Here is a 21,492-nt window from a genome sequence, read left to right as displayed (position 1 = left end):
CAGTATATTTGTGGAGGCTTTGTGGGCTTCCGACTTCCTTCTGCCCTGGTACTGGCAACTGCCTCCTCCAATTCCTTTATTTCACATACTGAGAAGACTGAACCCATAGATTCTTATCACTAGGTTCTTTATCACAAATCAAAATAACAAATATTTACTGATTTTGTGCAAGGCATCCTGTTACATACTTATAATCACTATCAGGTCACTCAAGTTGGATATCTAGAATCCTTTATTTTTCTATCTTATACGTAATGGAGGTCATTAGTACCACAGAGGTTTGGGAGAGGCAGAACAGGCAAAAATGATAGCAAGATAAATTTATTTCTTATGAGCTTATAATGGCTTACTTATAAAGTCTTTCTTTGATGCCTCATCATATTGAGGAGAGCTCTGGCACTTCCTATTAATCTGGGAAAGGTCTGTGTGCAACCTTGCCAATAAACAGACGTGTATACTTGTCATCTGGGGGCCAACCTAGCTAAATCCAAAGAGGTTCATCATCAGAGAGAAGGTTGGTCACCCGATAATAAATTTTTTTGGTGACTGTAACTCATTAAACCAATGAAGGGTGTCCTTGAATGCCTTCAAAGAAGCACTTAAACTGATGAAATCATAGATAATCTTATCCACCTAATAGAATGTGTGGTGAGAAATTAGCTATAATGGAGTAGAACCTAACAAAGGAATGAGGGAATGAGGTTCTACAGTCAGGATGAAAGGTGAAATTATTAACAATCAAAATTACCCGTGAAAATCCCTTCCTTTTGCTGGCTTTTAATTCCTTTTCATTAGAAGTCTAACTTTCTTTGAGGTTAGCTTTAAGCACCAAATAGAGGTCAAAAATTTTTTCTTGAAATGTGATGCCAGTGATGACACATGTTCACAATTCTTATCTTCCAGATGTAAGTTTAATGTCTTTTTAGTCTTTATTAGTACCTTCACTATTTTTAAAAAATTGACTAGAAATGTCATTATTTTATTATTTGAAAAGAACCTACCTTAAAGGGAGAATTCTTCCCTTACAACCCAGTTGCCACACTGAGGAATACAAAATGCTGAGCAAGGGTTTGTTAAACCCTATCTCAGTCCTCACAGGCTACTGGCAAAGGGGTAGCCATCACTCTGGGTCAGCAGATTCAGCTGAATTCACATGGGTTGAACAGGAATTGGGCATATGACGAAATAGTACTTTGGTAGAGTACAGAAAAGTGGTATATAACCAAATATAAAATTAGTTCCAAAGAGGATTGACCAGGTAAATTTTGAGGTTACAAGGCTGATTTATTGGGCCTTTTCAACAGCAAGTCAATATATTGTTAAGGCTTAAAGGAAATGGTAGAATGTTATCGGCTATATTGTGTTCTCTTTTTCACAGCATCTGCTCTTTATCACCTTTCAAATCTATAAACCATTTCTAAGCATGTGAGAATAACTTGAAAATTAAACAATTTTAGGTTTCAATGAGATATTATGTCATTTATCATATTTTCACAAAGAAGAAGAGTTATACTCATCTTACTGAGAATTGTCTCACAGCAACCATATTCAATTTTCAGTCTAGATTTATGTGGCAGGGAATCCTTTTGGTATAGATCCATAGAACTTAGAAAAGTAAGTCTAAACTTTTCCAGTGGCTACTCAATTTCACTGTTATTCATGACTGTGATTGCATATCACCAATATCTAAGAGCTTTTGTTTTTATGTCTAGCATAATGCAATCTTCACGGTTAAAAGTAAATGATGGTAAAGAAATATGCTTTATTCCTAACATAAAAAGAATCTGTTCTTCACAATATATTAAGAGAACTGCCTAAATTATGCAAGTTCAATTTCTCCATTGATCACCTCAGCAGCAGAACTATTTTCTATTTTAATGCAAGGTCCAGAGTTCCCTTTCAGATGATCCTCCAAGAAAAAAGTTCTTTGATTACAGTCAATTTTTAAAACAAGTAGTGGTCATTGTAACACTTAGGACATTAAAATTCTCAACAAGTGGCATATAAGCAATCTAATGTAAACCTACTAGACACTGATGAGTTTTGAGCAGCCTTTGATATCTCAATAAATTAGCTGAATAAACACTCATTCAACACTTTATCACTTTACTACATGTACAGATGCAATGATGAAACATGAAGCAGTTCTTATCTTCAGTTTACACTATAGCAGGGGAATTAAGACATGTACACAAATAACTTTATTACAAGTTGGAATATGCTACATGCTTTAGAGAGTTCAAATAAAATGGGATAAGAGATGAAAGGAGGAATCTCCGTCTAGTTAACAGAAATCAAGAAAAGCTTCATTAAGGAGGTAGGCACCCGAAATGGACCTTTAAGAAGAGGAAAGATTTCAAAAAAGGAAGATGGGAAGGGAGTTTTGTTTTGTTTTGTTTTCAGGTATGAGAGATACATAGGGGAAATAAGAGCCAGGTCAGGAAACAATGAGTATTTATGTTTGGCTGGGAGGCGTTGAATAAGTGACCACCCTACTAGGTGTCAGAGTACTTGCAGAAGTCAGACAAATTAAGGAATTATGAGACCAGACTGTCAGAAGGGCTGTAAAAATGAATATTGGAACAGACAAGGAGAATGGCCGGGATCAGGGAGAAAGAAGACTGTAAGCTAGAGGCTCAAGTCATTGACAATGATAACAGAGTGTTTTGGAGATTGATATATGGCAGACACAAGAAACAGTTATAATCAGATAGTATCAAATTCAAATTAACAGGACCCAGAGTTGTAATATATAGCTTAAACTATCTTGAAACTTTTTTTTAAACATTAAAATTATTTTAATATATTATCTCTATCATAGGATTTTAAAATGTCTAATTTCAACCACTGACTTACCCTTTGGGGTCTAAAAGATCCCGAACTTTCTCATTATAGATTTCCATGTATGACACTTCAACTTTAAAGATCTGTGATTCATTTTGCTCCAAAGAGATCCTTTGAAATAAAGCACAACAAAGCCGTGGAATTAAGCCCAGCTGCTCAGCATTGCCCATCATTGAGAAGGATTTTCCTGAACCTAGAGAAAAGTAATCAGAGAGAGGTAAAGATGGAGAAGGGAAAAAATGAAAAATATGAATATTCTAAATATACTCATATGTTCTATATGTGTGAGTGTAGGTATTTAATACATGATTTTCATTCTTAAGGAACAAAATGGCACATTCCTCAAAAAACTCAATGTAGATGATAAGTATATTTGATTACTCTTTTCCATGCCAAACTGGCTGACAATTCATTGCTCATCTCCATGCTTTTGCATAAGCTAGTTTCCTTCAAAACTCACCTCAAACACCACATCCTATGTGAGGCCCTTCCTATTTTCCTTATCTGCTATTGACTCCTGCTTGCCCCTCCCCCAAATTGCCTTGGGTTACTTTGTATATACTCTGAATATATTTATATGAGAACATGCTGTTTCCCTTGATAGAATATAATCTTCTTGAGGCAAAGCCCATTTCATTTCTGCCTTTGTATCCCCCCCCCCGCCAGTGCTGAGCACACAGCCTATCAGAGACTAGGAGCTTGACAAATGCTCATGAATTGGTGGACTAGTATTCACTCCACTCCAGGGAAGTAGGTTTCTACTTTTCTTTTGGGGGAAAACAAATTAGGATGAACGTAAGGAACTAGGGACAGAAACCCATACCATTTAGCAGGCTGTAAAATGGCTAAAATATTTTTACAAATTACAGATTGGATAAGAAGAAATTTTTAGAAAAAAATACAGTTTCCTGATTATTTTATAAAAGAGATTTACAGGAAGACCAAAAAAAAGCATAACATGCTTCGTTTCAGAAGAGCAAACAATGAACTAGAAAGCAATTCCCTGTTAGAACAGTACTTGAGTACTTTATAATTCCCTATGTATTTGGATAATGACGGGACTCTGAACACTACACTCCCATTCTATGAGCTCCTGGAGGGCAGGGACTGTGTTGTGCCTTTCTTTACATCACTGGCTCATAGCACCATTTCCGGCACTTAACAAATATTTACTGACTATCGTGAAATGAATGTTTATTGACTATCATGAATTTTATATCTTACAGTTTTAAAGTGGGGCAGCTAAGAGGTACAGTGGATAGAAATGGACCTTTCTTGTGTGATGTCCGTGGTTATCCCTTGCTCTGGCAACATGGCTGTTCCACCTCATTTTCCAACCATACAGCTCTAGTGATAACTTTTATGCTGCTCTTCTGCAAAATTCCCCAGGCCTGGAGTCAGGAAGACTCATCTCTCTGAGTTCAAATCTGGCCTCAGACATTTAACTAGCTGTGTAGTCCTGGGCAAGTCACTTAACTGTTTGCCTCTAGTTTCCTCATCTATAAAATGAGCTGGAAAAGGAAATAGCAAACCTCTCTAGTACCTTTGCCAAGAAAATCCCAAATGAAGAGTTGGACACAACTAAAACGACTGAATAACAAAAAGCTTTAAATTAGAGATTTAAAATTTTGTATGCAGCCTTAAAGATAGATTCAGAAACTTCTTGGTACCCTCAAAACATTTTACTGGCTCTCTCATTAATTGTTTTCATACTCAATATCAGATGATGAATCAGGTGTCTAAAAGATGACAGAAGGTCACATTCTCAATTTTATTAAAAACTATCATTTGCCCACACACTATTATAACCTTTTGGGTCTGGCCAGTTTCTTTCAGGGCTTAGAATCTGAGTCTAATTAGCACGGATTTGTATTCTTAAACATTAATCAGACATTGATCAAACATCTTTTTTGAAGGGAGAAGTGCTATGTGTATTTAAAAGTATCTTCCAACTCTTTGCATTTTCACTGGCGATCCTTTGTGTTCGAAATTTTCTCCTTTTTCCTCTTCATTTCCTGGCTTCTTTCAGGTCTCAGCTAAAATCTCATCTTCCAAAAGAAGGCTTCCAGGGGGCAGCAAGGTGGCATGATGGATAGAGCACCAGACCTGGATTCAGGAGGACCTGAGTTCAAATCCAGTCTCAGACACATAACACTCATTAGCTTTGTGACTCTGGGCAATTCACTTAACTCCACTTGCCTCCCCAAAAAAAAAAGAGAGAGAGAACAGGTCAAAAGAGGCCTTCCCCAATTCCCTTAAGACTAGGGCCTTCTTTTTGTGATTGTGTGCTGTTTATCTTGTATGTAGTTTATGCAGAAGCTTAGCACAGAGCCCAGCACTGAGTTGGTGTTTAATAAATGGCTGTTGACTTGACATCTCTTATTCCACTGGATCTTTAAAATAACTATGTGAGATAGGAAGGGAATGTATAATTATCCCCATTTTACAGATGTAGATATGTTAAGTTATTTAGATAAAGCATTTTATTAGTTATTAAATACTCATGGTCAAATATACAGTTAATGGTAGAGACAAAACTAGAATCTAAGCTTCCTGACTCCTCCTACACAGTATCCTTTCCATTATAAGTCAAGGGAAGCATCATTGTACAATGGAAAGAGTATGGAACTTGGAGTAATAGGACCTGAGTTCAAATCCTGATTTTTTTTAAAAGATATTAAAATTATTTTATTTAATTGCATTTCATAAGGACTGATAAAGACACTTCCATGATTTAAGCAAATCTACACATGATAATTAATATAAGTCAGGCCCTACAAATGCAGGCTTCTGGGTAAACTTCCAAAGTAGCTCCTGGAAGATACTCCTAATCAATTCAGAACAATCCATTCACTTGTTCTGATACAGGATCCAAGTCAATGTCATAAAAACAGGGCTGAGTCGGGAGACCAGGCATTGTATTCATCATCCCTACCAAAGGGTACAAGAAGCCAGCACCAACACTGGCCCGGATGTCACAGATTGGCAGAACAAAATCTGTGGGTACACTTTTCTTCTCTGAGTCATGAGATAAAGACAGGTGTGTTTTGGCCATGCAGATAGGCATGTTTCCAAATCCCTGCTTTGTGTAGACTTCGACTTTATGCTAAGCCTCTGGCAATAATTCAATATCATCGGCTCCATCAAATCCTGATTCTGTTACTTATTATCATTGTGACCTAAGAAAATCATTCAACTTCTCTGGGCCTCAGTTTCCTCATCTGTAAAATGAGAGGGTTGGACTAGATGACCTCAGTTCTTTCCTGATGTAGATCTATTATCCTAAAATGGTTTTAGAAAATGTTTATTTAAAATGCTTTTCTTTGCAATAAGATCTTGGTTATCTGTATAATACATACTGGGAGAATAATTTGAAACATCCAGTAGAGATGTTGTTCCAAAGGAGGGATATTTGAAAACAAATACAAGACGGAATAAGGCCCTCACCATCAACCATCACTCCAAGCAGAGAGCGATGGCTCCCAAATTGTAGTTGAATAATTCCCAACATGGTTAATTTGTGTACAAACAATCAGGACTTCATTATATTAAACCACCTGTACGACTGAATTAAAAGGATAAATGGCAAAATGTGTAGAGCAAAATACATTTTTTGTCAGTAATAATAATGGGGAATTTTGCAGAAGAGCAGCATAGAAGTTATCACTAGAGCTGTATGGTTGGAAAATGAGATGGAATGGCCATGTTGCCGGAGCAAGGGATAACCACGGACATCACACAAGCTCAGCTGGTGTTCCTACAATGCCAAGAGCTTGAGGAAGGCCTCCAATACATTACATGAACTCCATAGGGGAGGACCTATGGAAGGATATGGACAAGAGTAGCACAGAATGAGATATGGATTGGTTGCAATCTATACCACTGGAAGGAACACCCACATCAATGATATTACAGATCCACTTAAGTAAATAATGACAGTTCACCTTTCTAGAGTACTTTGTGGACCTCAATTTCTTCATTTGTAAAATGAAGGTATTGGGCAAGACGACATTTGAGGTCCCTTCTAATGAGGAGTATGCCAGTAAATGTTTAACAACTGGCTCTCCCAAAAAAAAATTTTCATGACACACTTTTAAGTTTAATCTGTATTCCTGACATTTTCTCCATCATTTACTTAAGTCCAGAAAGTCTTTGGAGTTTAATCTTCATTATTAATATTTCTCTATCACTTTCTTAAGTCTAGCTAATCAACAAAATAATAAATCAACCTCTGATTTGTAGCATTTGTTGATGATGAAGCTGTTGAAAACACTGTTTTCACATTGTTGAAAACTAACTACTTACTATACTTGATTATGAAATGAAAATTCTTACCTGTCTGCCCATAGGCAAAAATACAAGCATTGTATCCCTGAAAGGCTTTTTCAAGAATTCCTTCTCCAAGGCATTTGAAAACTACTTCTTGACCTTTCAAAAATAAGATTAAGCAATTAGTTAGCAATCAACCCCCTGAAAACATGAACAATGTTCTTCTACATACAGCAGAGTGAAAACATTTCTGACTACAAAGAAAAAACACTACTTTTGAACAATGTGAAATATATGTGTAAGAAAAGCCATAGGAATGTCAACACAGAAATGCTGATAGGAAGAATAGCAGCAGAGGTGCTCAATGATCCCCTGGGGATAATTATTGACAAAAGGAGAAAAAAATTGTAATGTTTCTGATATCTATAAGCCAAAGGATGGACCCAAACTAATAAGTGAACTAGAAATGTTTAACTTGGAAGGCACAAACATGACTTCATGGTCATCACTGAGATTTGTTAAGAAAACACCAATAGCTAGAATAAAACAATGGAAGGGTATTCCTCGTTCAAGAGAAAGAGCTGAAGGAGTAAGGAAGGCAGGGTAACATTGTCCAGCAGTAAGTTATTTACCTTGTAGAAATTCATAATCGTGAAAAGGAAGATATTGAGTTTTAGGATGAGGATTAAAGGAGAGAGAAACAGAGGCAATCTAGTGGGAAGACTATACTACAGGCTATACCATGGTGGTTTGAGCCATGGGTTGACAAGCTCCTGATGCTGTTAATAATAGCTAGCATTTATAAAAGGTATCACAAAAATCCTAAGATACCCAATAAAGAGTTTGTTATATGTAATCTCATTTGAGCCTCACAACAACCCTCTGAGGTGGGTGCTATTACTATCCCCATTTTACAGATGATGTAACTGAGGCAGACAGAAGTTAAGTGACTGGCCAAGAGTCATATAGTTAGTTTCTGAGACAGGATTTGAACCTAGGCTTTCCTGACTCCAAGACCAGTGCTCTATCCACTGGGCCACCTAGCTACATAATAGAAGTAGGACAGAGTTGTGAAGGAGGGGTTTTGGAGTGTAGGGAGACAGTAACAATATGTATATCTGCTAAGAGTGCACCTGTGATAAAAACAGTTGCTTCAATAACCTGTGATTTCATTAGTGTCCATCATTCAGTGAGAAAGTTAATAAATATTATGTGCCTGCTATGCGCTAGGCACTATCCTAAGTACTTGGGATACAAAAAGAGGCACAAAACAATCTCTGCCCTCAAAAGTCTCATAACCTAATGGAGGAGACAATAAGCTAACAAATATACACAAACAAGCAATATATATGACAAATAGGAAATAATTAAGGGAGGGAAGGGTTGGGAACAGCTTCTAGTAGATCATATGGATAGAAAAAAGAGTTCATGACCAAATAAAGGATAGAGAGGATCACAGGAGATAAAATGGATAATTTTGATCATATAATATTAAAAGGTTGTTGTACAACCAAGTCACACAAAGCTATAATTAAAAGGGAAATAACTGGGGAAAATACTGTAATAAAGGTCTCATTTCCAAGAAATATAGAGAATTGCTTCAAATTTATAAGAATAAAAGATATTCCCCAACTGGCAAATGGCCTAAGGATGTGAACAGTCAGCTCTCAAAACCTGGGTTTTCTATAGCCACATTAAAAACAAGTGCTCTAAATAACTACTAATTAAAGACACGCAAATTAAAAACAATTCTGAGGTTCCGCTTTATACCTACCAATGTGGCAAAGATGACAAAAAAAAGGAAAATTATAAAGGCCTGGCACACAGGAAGCACTTAATAAATGTTTATTCACTGACTGAATTTTAGAAGGGCTGTGGGAAAATAGGCACAATGATGCACTTAACGGACCTGTAAAGGGGTACAACCATTCTGAAAAGCAATTTGGAATGATACTCTGAAGAGATCAAAGAAAGAAGAAAAGATACTTTATGTACAAAAATATTTATAGTAACTCATTTTGTAATTGCAAAAAAGTAAAAACCGAGGGGGTGCCCGTCAGTTAAGGAACGACTGAATAAGCTGTGGTATTTATGAATGTGGAGTACTACAATGGTGCAAGAAATGAGGAAATAAATGATGTCAAAGAGACATGGAAAGACATATGAACAGATGCAGAGTAAAGAGAAAAAACAGAATAATATTACAAAAATGAATAACTAAGGATTTTTATAAACCAATGAATAAAAGGAGCAGAACCAGGAGAATAATTTATACAATAACAACACTATAAAAACAAACAACTTTGAAAAGTGCAAGAACTATGATCAATTCAATGACCACAAAAGATTCCAGAAGGCTGATGATGAAATATGAGTTGCTTAAATCAGTAAAAGAGGCACAGAGAGAAACAGTGTAACAGAAATGACCTGGATTAATAATGCCACCAAGTATCAATACATATTTCTGTATCAAATCATGAGCACTGCCCAGTCTTGATGCTTAAGTAGGTTAGAATGAGAGGACACTTTTTTCTTCTGGGATGTTCACAATTCTGTCAAAAGCAAATAACTTGTGATGCTTCCTGAATGATGAGAACTGAGAATGGCAGTCTCTCAGGCTAAGATGAAAATAATGGAAAGATATTTAAATAAAACTCATAAATAATTATTATAATTTTTATTTTTGAACAGAGAACTTTGTATACCAAACCAGCAGTTCTGTGCCCTCTCCATTTTGATATAAATTAATTAGCTAAGAATCAGTATTAAAACAATTAAACCACATAAATTTAGACTTACTTATAAAGACATGACTTATTTACGAGAAGTCTAAATCTGAGATTTAGATTTAAACATGTGCAACTTTATTCATTTCAAATACATACAGGAACATGAACTGGTAGACATCAAAAAGCTGCTGAAAAGAAGTCAAGAAAAGTATGTCTTAATGAATAAATAATAATTTCTAATTTGTATGCTGTAAACAATCTAATTAATGGATCAATCAATTTGGCACTTTCTCAATGAGATCCATGGTTAATGCAGAAGAAATCATCCTAACCAGAAAAACAAAGTGGAAATGTTTATTGTCCAAACTATGACACACAGTTGGAATGGCAATCCCTTGAGTTCAATTGTCAATATGTATGCAAACTTAAGAAAGGGGTTACAGTAGGTGTACATTGAGCCGGGTCCCAAATTGAATAGGAGATCACATTTGGGAAATGGTGCATCAGTCTCAATAATTCTAAGCTGTCCACTAGCACAGAACAGTATTCTTTTAATACTAACATTCTCCTGGTAATGTTACATCAATGCAAACCATGGAATCCCAAAGTAGTCCATTCCGCTTTTAGAGAGCTCTATTAGGAAGTTTTTTCTTAAATCAAGTATAAACTTGCTACTCTTCAGTTTCTATGCATTGCTCTCTGTGGTTCTGTCCTCAGTCCAAATGCCACCTCCAACATGAGGCTTTTTTCTGGTCTCCCCAGCTGTTAGTGCCTCCCCTACAAAATTATCTTCCATTTATTTTGTACATACTTATGTGTGTGTCTCCTTAGACAGAACGGAAGTTGCCTGAGAGCAAGATTCTCATTTTTGTGTTTGTATCCGTATTACCTTGCCTGTCACACAGTAAGTTCTTAATAAATGACTATTGATTGATTTATTCTCAACCCAATGAATATACAGTTTATTTGAAAATTCCTGCCTTCAACAGGGTCTACTAGAATATGTATTTTAAAAACTGTTAAGACTGACAAAGCGATCAATTTTGCTTGAATTTACACTTTTTTCCAAGGACGGCTATAGATTTTTAACACCTTTGTGAAATACTAAAGTACTACAGAAGAGTACAATAGATTTAGCTAAGTAAATAAATCATCAGACCCAGAGCAGATATGTCAACACAGGAATAATCTACCATTTATTAATGCATGTCTACAATAACATCCTGGCATGGTGAAACAGAGATACAACTAAATAGCATGGGTGAATCTATAGAGCTTATATTAATGATTTCTTCCATATCAGAGGTAATATTTGCTAGAAGGCTTGTCCATGACAGTGTGTAGAAAAACAATTATAGGAAAAGGTAGTGGAGTAGTTCAACGATGCTATGAGAATATGAATTCACTTTACAAGTTCATTTAAGAAAATACATATCTTTGTTTCATGTTCCATTAAACAATTTAGAATACTGTCTTTAAAGGAAACAATAAAAAGCCTTTTATCTTCCTGAGAAGATTAGGGCCATCCAACAGCAACTCTTTCAAATCCACTCTAATCCAGGGGTTGGCAAAATATTCTTAGTTGCTACAGTATTTGGCCCATGAGGTGGGCTGTAGTTTGTCCACTCCTGATCTAATCATTTAATGATTTCCATGTCCTTATCCATTCACCTGCATTTTCTTTTTTTGGCAGTCTCATTCATTTCTACTACATCACTTCTGTGCAGCTAACTCCCATTTCTACATCTCTGCCTTGAACCAAACTATACAATTTTTAAGCTCCATGTCCATATCTCAAGTTGCCTATAGGTCATCTATACCTATATTTTCCATAGTACTTTAAACCCAACATGTCAAAAATAGAACTTAACTGTTTTCCCCTCTTCTCTTTCTCAGCTCCACACCTGACCCTCCAGAATTCTCTTCTATGCTCCAGCAGCCTTATCATCCTGTAAGATCTCTCCACCCCTGCAGTTTTCTCTTCTGATTGGTGAGTTCTTCCCAGAATCTCCATTTTGAGGTCAGGTCCCCATTAGTACCCACCTAGACTACTGTAATAGTTTTATTTCACTGCCCACCTCCACTCTCTTTCCATTCAATCTATCCTTTATACTGATCCCAGGATAATCTGTTTTAAACATAGACCATGGTATGTTTTTTTTTTCCCAAAGGAAAAAAAAAACTGTATGTGGTTCTCTTTTCTCTACCAAATGACGTTCAGATTCCTTTGCCTAGCATTGAGGCTCTGTGTTATCCACCCTAAGTTTCCAGCTTTGCCTCATACTACCTTACTGTATATACTCTATGCTTTAATTAAACTGTACTACTTTGCTCTGTTAACAATTACTACGTTATCCCACTCAAATGCCTGTGTTCTTATAGTTTTCTATGCCTGGGAATATTTTTCCTCATCCTTTTCAACTGCTGAATTTCTAGCCATGCCATCAAGCTCAATTCAAATGTAACCTATTCAAGGATGTCTTGTTTAAACCCTCATCAACCCACCTCTTGTTGATATGTACCTTTCTCCATAGATACTACTCAGCACTTAAGAACTCTCTAATGCAGGTACTTAATATGTATATTCTATTTGTCTTTGTTAATGTCATGTTCTTCGACCAGACTGCAAATTCAGTGTAGCCAGGGACTAGTTTATTTTTATACAGTTATCCCTTCCACACTGAGGGGGTTAGGGACATAGCACACATAAAATTTTTTGGCCCTCCCTTTGTACCAGAGAAGTCTGATTTTTTTTCTTTTTCTTTTATGGGGTGTTTACAGCACCTTACTGTAAAATTTGAGTTAAGTATTTGTGTCACCTGCTGGCCTTTATGGGTTGTCTGTGGCTTCCGCAAAACTCCCCAAAAATTCCCATTTAATTTCTTATGCTGATATGTATGTCAAAACTGTGATGGGGAAAATTGTGATATGGAAGGGATAACTGTATAAATTTTGTATCTCTCCCAGCCCTTAGCATTAGTGCACACACTAGATACTCAATAAATATTTGTTGAAAGAATATTCCCTCCTTCCTTCTAGTCTAGGTTAAGCAAACTTGCAAATTGTGCCTTGCCCTCTGTTTTTGTATAACCTGCAAGCTAATAATGGTTTTTGCATTTTAAAATAAAGTTTCTTTGTATTAAAAACAACACCACATCATTCTTAGCTTCCTGACCTTACAAAAAAAAAAAACAAAACCCAAAACCCAAAAACAACAGGAGGTGAGCCAGATTTGGCCCTCAAGCAATCATACGCAGATACTTTCCCCTAGTCAAAGAGGAAGAGGTGTCTCTTATATTTCCTACCTGTACTTTTAGTCCTATCCCTTCTTACTTCCTTCATAACTTGGCTCCATCAATCATGCCCCACTCATACATCTTCAATCTCTCCTACTCTACAAGCTACTTCTCAAGGTATAAAGAGTCTCAGTTTTCCTCTAATCTAACCCCACACACACAAAAAAAAAAACCCAAATAAAATCTTACCTTCAACTCTGCTACTTCCTCAAGCTACCTTCTATGACTTTCTGCCCATTTTTACTCACAAACTTCTATAAAGAATACTATATACTTGCAGCCTCCAGTTTTTCACTACTCACTCATTCTAGCAATCTGGTTTCCTTCCACAGAAATCTAGTGAATCAGCCTTCCCCAAAGTCATTTAGGACTTCCTGTTTGCCAAATTCAAAGGCCTTTATATGCTCAATCGCCTTGACTTCCTTGTTACATATGAAGTTGTGGACTACGTCCTCTTTGATGGTTTCATTTTCTTGGCTTCCATATTTGTTTTCTTGAGGTTCTCCTCTCCTGCCTTTGATCCCTTCTTCTGCTTCTTGCCAGCTCCTCACGGTTATCCCATCCCTTAAATGTAGGTGTTTCCTGAGGCTCTATATACAACCATCCCTTTTCTCTTCTCTTTCTATACCCTCTCTCTTAGTGATCTCATCTATTCCTATGACTTCAATTATGGCCTCTGTGTAGATGACTTCCAAATACCTATCACTACTGTTATGAACCTCTCCCCAGAACTCTAATTCTTTATATTAGATCCCATATATTGTTCTTTCCCCAAATAGCATTAATGCAGTTAATGGCACCAACATGCTCTCAGGCCCCCACGTTTACAAGTTTGAAGTCAATCTTTGAATTACTAGTCTTCACCCAATACATCCAATCTATTGCCAAGAATTAGTACCTTTTCCCCTTATTGTTTTCATAGAAATTATAATATTTTCTGCCCATTTTCTATAATCTCATCAAATTGATAGTCTTCTCCTCTCCCCAGCTGGTACTGCCTTCCCTCCTCAAACCACTTCATATTGATTTTGTATAAATTCTTATATATGTACATGTTGTCCACATCAGAATGTAAACTCTTTGAGAGCAGGGACTATTTCATTTGTCTTTGTATCTTCAGTGATTAACATAGTTTGCCTGGCACATAACTGGAGTTCAATAAATGCTTGCTTGATTGAATGTCCAAGTAAAAAACCAGTGTTGACAAACATACTTATGTCATTCTATGAGGCTGTTATGGTACTGGACAGAAGTGCAGGGACTGGAACCCTAGAAACTGCTACTGGAGCAGAGACACAAAGAAAAATCAAATATCTAAAATAAATAGTCAAGTAGAAACTGGGCAACTAGCTGGCATAGTGAATAGAGTGCCAAGCTTGGAATCAGGAACTCATCTTCCAGAGTTCAAATCCGGCCCTAGATACTTACTAGCTATGTGACCCTGGGCAAGTCATGTAACCCTGTTTGCCTTAGTTTCCTCATCTGTAAAATGATCTGGAGAAGTAAATGGAAAATCACTCTAGTATCTTTGCCAAGGAAATCCCAAATGGGGTTATGAAGAGTCAGACATGACTGAAATAAAACTCAACAACAACAAACAACTGAAATTCTTAAAAAATAATCTTAATAATCTATTCTTTTGGAATTTGGAGTCAGAGAACTTGGGTTCAAATCCTTTCTCTGTCAGGGAAGTCATTTAAACTCTCTGGGCTTCATTTTTCACATTTGTAAAATGAGGGTGGTGAAGTAGATAGCTCCTAAGCTTCCTTCTGGCTCTAAATATATGATCCTATAACATCTAAGCCAGTTTCCAAAGATAATGGGGCATATTTGTTAACTGTATGATATTTAACTTTTTTTTTAAAGCTTACAAGTATAAAAGGAGTTTTGACATAGGTTTTTAACAAAAAATTTGCAGTATCTGGAAAAACTTTAATCCACAGAAAGAAAGCCACTACACTTCTATAGCCTGTTTCCTCATCTGTAAATGAGGACAGTAGACTAGCTCTTTCTTCCATTTTTCAGTATGTGCTATATATTTTCCATTTTTCAGTTAAATGTTACATATTTCAGTATGTACTACCATATTTAGGGGCACCAATCTTACAAACCATGTGGTTAACACACCTTGGAGTGTATCCCTTTCTATCTTGTTTCTGTGGTCTTAGTCCAAGTGCCTAAATGCCATGGATAGAAGTCCCAGTACAGTTTATAAGTAGATGAATAAAATCTGAAATGTACATAGCATTATGCATGGCAAATTTGGAATAAATGAGTATTTAAAAGTAGTAAAATCAAACCTTGTTTGTAAGAAAACAGGGAAAGAAACAAATACTGCTTCTTAGAGGACTTAAAAAAAGTTTCAAACTGAATCACTGAGGTCATTATTCTCTTACCTTAGAGGTACTACTTCCAAATTCAAACAGGCTGAGACAAACACTGTGAATCATTCTCTATAACAAGGTGTGCCAAACACATACCTTTTTGCTGAGAAAACTGTTTCTACACTCTTTCTCAAAACTTAAATGAGATTAAACTTGGGGTGGGGTGGGGTGGTGTAGGGAAGAAGACATGCCAATAAATGTCGGATTTTCTTTATCTCATGGAAATCAAACTATTTTTTTTTCCTCGCAATGACTGATGGAAAAATCCCAAGACGGAAGACGCCAGAAAGATATGCAAGTCACAATAACAAAGCCATGTAAAATCATGGATTAATACATGACTTCAAGGTCTCATCTTTTCTATGAATTTCCCCTTATTCTTCACGCTGATGTATAGGCCCACTGGTTATGTCAGGGTACCTTTCCAGTCTGAACAATCCTTAGTAGACTGCTATTGTCTAAGTAACAAAGAAAAAACATTACACTGTTGCCCAGATCCTTTACCCTGCTTTGAGTTTTACATCTCCTTAAGCTTAACTTGTGACCCATAAATCTTGCCTACTGTGCTTTATACCCTGTGATAACAAAAAGGTGTTAAATATCAAAACTACTTGTCCTTTCATGATGGGATCCCAATTGGCCCAGAAGTCTCAGATGGTTTCTTATAAAACTTCCAGCATTTTCAACATAGGGAATAGTGACTTCTGCCAACTACTTGTGGAAGCAGACTCACAAAAGAGGCAATTTATATTGGAGGAGTGAGAGAGTAGGAACACACTTGACATTTTAAGGGTTTAAACAATTCATGGGTGGCCATTATAAAAGATGCAGTATCTCCAACCTAAATGTTTCCAGCTGTGTGGATGAATGTAGATAGAATGAAATTCTGCGGTGAATGGCGTGAGGGTGGGGGAAAAATACACTAGCTTGTGAGACACAATTCGGAAGTCCTGCAGGGACGAATTTTGTTAATAACAGAAGGATCTAGGAGTATTTATTTGTACCCCCAGACAAACTGAGAAAAGCCAGATCACTGGCAGGGCCAATAGGCCTGCGGCTTTTTCAGCACAGCAGATGCCAAAAAATTAGAAGAGATGCCTTTCATTGGCCTGGGTTCTGTGGCCCATGGACATTTTGCAGATGCAAGCTCCCACGGTGCCCAGCTATAGTGAAGCCACAAAGCGACTCTGGCCTTACTTGTCAATAACCGTGACCATAATGCTAATTTCCTTCATGGGATTTATTATTAGCCTTTCTGTAGCTATGTGGACAGAGCTTAACCAAGGCCCTAATACAGTTACTCATAAGATAACTGCCAAAACAGTATGGAGAGAACTTCATGGTTTGACATTTCTGTAAGCATAGTCTTAGGTCTGAGTCATTCAACCCTGAGTCATGTTTGACATAGCTCTTTAAACTAATACCCTTGGGCTGCCTTACTGGTGCATAACCCCTCCCTACTGAGACAACTAATGGACTCCAAGCTACTTACTATTTGCCTACTGGGAGATAGGTAACCAAGACAGTGTTCCCTCTATGCTAAGGCTCCTATCCCTGGAAGCAGCAAAGTGGGAGAAATAAAGGTGGAAAGGAAGCTGGGATAACAGTTTTATTATTGTTTGTTTAGGCATTTGTTTTGGTTTGTTGTGGGTTTTTTGTTTTGTTTTTCTTCAGCTGTACAGGCATTTTCACTGGTGTGGGGATCTTCCACTGAAGAAACTCTTGTCTCTTAATTGCAAATTAGCAACTATTCTGCACCTTCAGTTTTAGAGAACTGCCACCAAAGCACTGAGACGTTAAGAGATATGCCCAATGTTACACAGTCAGCATGTGTCAAGGGCAATCGGTCAGTCAATAAACATTTATTAAATACCTATTATGTGCCAAAAATTGTGCTAAGCACTGGGGATATAAAGAAAGGCAAAAGACAGTCCCTGTCCTCAAAAAGTTCACAGTCTAATTAGGGGGCATGGAAGAACAACAAGCAAGCAAATATGTACAAACAGGTTATATATATAGGATAAAGAGGAAATAATTAATAGAGGGGAAAGCACTAGAATTAAGGGGGCTAAAAAAAGCTTCCGGTTGAAGTTGGGATTTTAGTAGGGATGTGAAGGAAGCCAGGGAATCCAGTAGGTAGAGAGAAGAGAGAACATTCCAAGCATGGGAAAAAGACAGAGAAAATGCCCAGGGCTGAGAGATGGAGTGTCTTCTTGGAGGAAGTGCAAAGAGTCCAATGTTACTGAACTGAAGAGGGGACTATAAAGTATGAAGAGAATGGAAAGGTAAGGGGTGGGTTGGGTTATGAAGGGCTTTGAATACCATATTTTCTGTTTGTCCCAGGAGATGATAATCAACTGAGTGGAGTGTTGGGATGGGGAGGGGAGTGACGTGCATGTGAGCATTTACAACTCAGAAATTGGGAAATGCCCAAATTAGAGCCTGACATTGTCTAAAATTAAGGAAATTATGGGAAGTGTTAATGATACATATTAAATTTAAAAGTGTATTGCATTCACCTCCAGAGAAAGAACTGATGCAGTCTAAATGCAGATCAAAGCAGACTGTTTTTCACTTTCTGTATTTTTTCATGTGTTTCTTTTTTCCTTTGGGTCTGTGTCTTCTTTCACAACATGACTAATATGATAATGCTTTGCATGACTGAACATGTATAACCTATATAAAATTACTTACTGTCTCAGGGAGAGGAAAGATGAGGAAGAGAGAGAAAATTTGGAGCTAAAAATTTTAAATGAACGTTAAAAATTGTCTTTACGTGTAATGGGGGAAAAGTAAAATATAATTTTTTAAAAGTATGTTGTATATACATTATTTACATTTTCCTCTGAAGAGCTGGTTAAACATTTACCAGCACACCCATGGGTATATGTGTGTGTCTGTGTGTGTGGCATGGCGAGGGTGGGGGGCAAGGGAGAAGTGTGTATATGGTAGGCAGGAAGTAATAAACATTTGTTAAATGCTTATTATGTGCCAGACACCCTGCTAAGCTCTTTACAAATATTATCTCATTTGATCTCACAATAACCCTGGGAGGTAGGTGTTCCTACCTATTATTGTCCCCATCTTACAGATGGGCAAAAAGAGCTAAGTGACTTGCCCAGTGTCACAGAGCTAGTTAGTTAGACTGAGGCTAGATTAAAACTCAAATCTTCATGACTCCAGGCCCAACCCTTTATCCACTGTACTTCCTAGTAGGTGCGGGCTTAAATAAACAATAGCAAAATTTTAAAGTTCCCCCTCCTCCTTCTCCCCCCCAAATGATGTTGACAGAAAATACTAGAGATAAAAATAGGACCAGTTTGACTCAAAACCTACTTTTAATTTTGGATTTATCAATTCAGTAATATAAGCAACAACATTTGTGAATTTCTTTAAAATAATTTCATGCAGATGTAAATCTTATCCAAAACTATACATACAAATAAAGAATAAGTGTACAACTTTGGCATATCTTGACTCAATATCAGAGTTTACATGACACAGCAATAATCTCTAGGGCAAGTGTGGTAAGCAATTAGTCTTCGAAGCACAGTTCCTCCTGAAGACAATTTTGAAAGTGATAGGAAGGTTCTTTTTATTTTTACTTATTTAATTATTTCCTTCCTTCTTTCTTTCTTTCTTGATTGACTGTATAGTGGAGAAGCACAGAAAGCAGAGTTATAATATTCTGCCAACCCCATAAAATGAATGGGATGGGAACAAGGAGAATGCTTTTTTAGCTAGAATTCAGAAAGGAAAGGGCCAGTTACTGCCACACCACAACATATTTCGAGGCAGGAATTAAGTCTGTGATTTAAACTGTGTACAGTCCTTGAAGCCAGAAAAATGGCAGCCACAGAGCACATCAAGAAAAATCTGATCAGTGAATCATGAAGGTGTATAACTCTTTTATTAAACTCACAGAACATTGCTTGATTTTTACATACTCTGTATCTTGTTAAGGTGCTCAGTATTTGTAGATAACCTAAGGGAATGTATTATATTCAATGTGTTTTACAGAGGCACAAGTTTAGATTCACAGAGCTTAGGGAGGAAATTGTACCAACAGAAAACAATAATTAGCAATGGGCTGTTTCATGAGGGAATGATTTAGATTTAGATCACAGATTTAGATCTGGAAAGGGCAACTCAAATGACCTTGAGGAAATTACTTCACATATTTGGGTCTCAGTTTCCTCATCTGCAAAAGAATGATATTGAATGATGTGATTTATTAAGTTATATATTATGCATACATATATAGTATAACACAATATAATATGTTGTATAGTGTTTTAACTTTAAATTATCCTGTTATAACTATGCACCATCTTATTTTGCACAATACTTATTATTACACTTTCAGAAATAAAATTTCAAGTTTACTTCTACCTGTAGATTGTCTTAAGCACAGAAAAGAAGAAATCAAATGAAAAAATGTAGAATGCCATAAATCTTAGGTAATAGACAAAATTAAGTCTAATATGATATTGATATGTGATAAATTTACTTCTTTCTATTATAGATGAAATGAAGGTCACCTTTATGTTGTAAGTGTTATACATATATTATGTCAATTTCCATGGAAACTTAACTTACATGTTTCCTGATTTTTGTTTGTAATTTTTATTTTTTTTAAAGTAATTGTACATATACACATTATTTCTGAACCTTATCTAAGAATATATATGACACATGACTACATACTGACCACATGAGGTATAACAAGCCTTGATAAAATTTCTAAGACAGCTATGATAGCATCCAAAAATTACACGTTGTCTTGTTTTCAAGTATTTTCTTCCAAGTTGCATCATTGGTTTTAATATTAAATTGCTTTGAGTTTTGTGATTACTTTTTTTTAAAAAAACAAATAAACCTCAAACAAATAACAGTCATCAGTTGTAATTGTGAATAGAAAAACTCTAAGATGAAAGCATTAATTCATTGATAGGAAATACCAGGAAGTAGAAGAGGGGAAGTAGCTACTTCCTGAAAATGACCTATTTATCAGCCTTAAAGAATAATGGCATCATTGATAATGCATTAATGGACACTCCCAGGGCTGCTCCCAGAAGTCTTTTGAGGGAGAGAAAAAATGAGAAAGGAAAATAGATTATACACATGATTAAAAAAGAAGTGGTGACAAGGACTCCAAATTTGATATCTGGAAGTGAAAAATATATGATTTTTTATTATAATCATTGTTTAAGGTTAGGGTCAGGCTCTGAACACTTCTGGAGGGAAAAATCTGGCCTGGTTCTGTTGCTGCTTTCTGGTGGATATGAATATTGTGTCATTCCAGGCTCTCAGGGACAGTAGATGCTGTCTCAATGATTATCAGCCAGTTGGAAATCTGGCAGGGTGGTGGGTAACATAGCTGCCAGTTCATACCTGTTACACCCTGAACGAGGTTACCCCCAAATGATGAGACTATGTCTTACCTTCAGGCACAGTCCTCTGGTACTGGAATACTCCCCCTCTGGTACTCTTGGTCAGACCCTGTTCCCAGTGTCTACAGATCTCTCTGTCTCCCAATGCCAACCTGGACTGCACAAATGACTTACTGTTATTTTTTTCCCTTGGATTTCCTTATCAAGATTTAATCTGGTACATTTTCTAGGTCTGCTTGGAGGAATTTGGGGAGGGAGATCACTGTATTACTCTGTCATTTTGACTATTCCTATATTGTTGTTTAATAGAATAAGAAAAAAATAGCAAGAGCTTTTGGTAGGGAGATTTTTCATTAAAGACAAAGTATGCTAGGTTTACAGTTAGTTCTACTTTAGGAGAGAGAGTGTTGTGGCAGAAAAGAACACTGGACTTGGGATCAGGAGTTGTGGATTATAAACCTGGTTTTGCTACCACCTACTCGTGTGAACTTGGATAAGTAACTTGGTCTCTCTGAGATTGTTTCTTAAAACTGTAAATTTGAATAAGTTATTTCCAGAGGCTTTAATATTTTCAAGG

The 21,492-nt window shown here is 36.6% G+C and overlaps 1 protein-coding gene across 5 annotated transcripts in view; it reads right to left on the bottom strand.

Moving 5' to 3' along the window:
- The window catches only part of KIF13A (kinesin family member 13A), a 241,287-nt gene that overhangs the window by 100,777 nt on the left and 119,018 nt on the right, over positions 1-21,492 (bottom strand). For 4 of the 5 annotated variants that reach the window (XM_027874865.1, XM_027875016.1, XM_027874940.1 and 1 more), the window contains exons 5-6: positions 7,180-7,272; positions 2,857-3,037 (exon numbers count right to left, since the gene is read on the bottom strand). In XM_027874865.1, coding sequence (XP_027730666.1) covers positions 2,857-3,037; positions 7,180-7,272 — 274 coding nt within the window. Of the gene's footprint in view, positions 1-2,856; positions 3,038-7,179; positions 7,273-20,966; positions 21,073-21,492 lie in introns of all 5 variants that reach the window. The other variant, XM_027875096.1, reaches the window with a different exon arrangement.

Source organism: Vombatus ursinus, unplaced genomic scaffold (assembly GCF_900497805.2).
Source record: "Vombatus ursinus unplaced genomic scaffold, bare-nosed wombat genome assembly UNPS02000577.1, whole genome shotgun sequence".
NCBI classification, from domain to species: Eukaryota; Metazoa; Chordata; class Mammalia; order Diprotodontia; family Vombatidae; genus Vombatus; species Vombatus ursinus.
The sequence above is the reverse complement of the archived record's forward strand: the minus strand, read 5'-3'. Positions and strand labels throughout refer to the sequence as shown.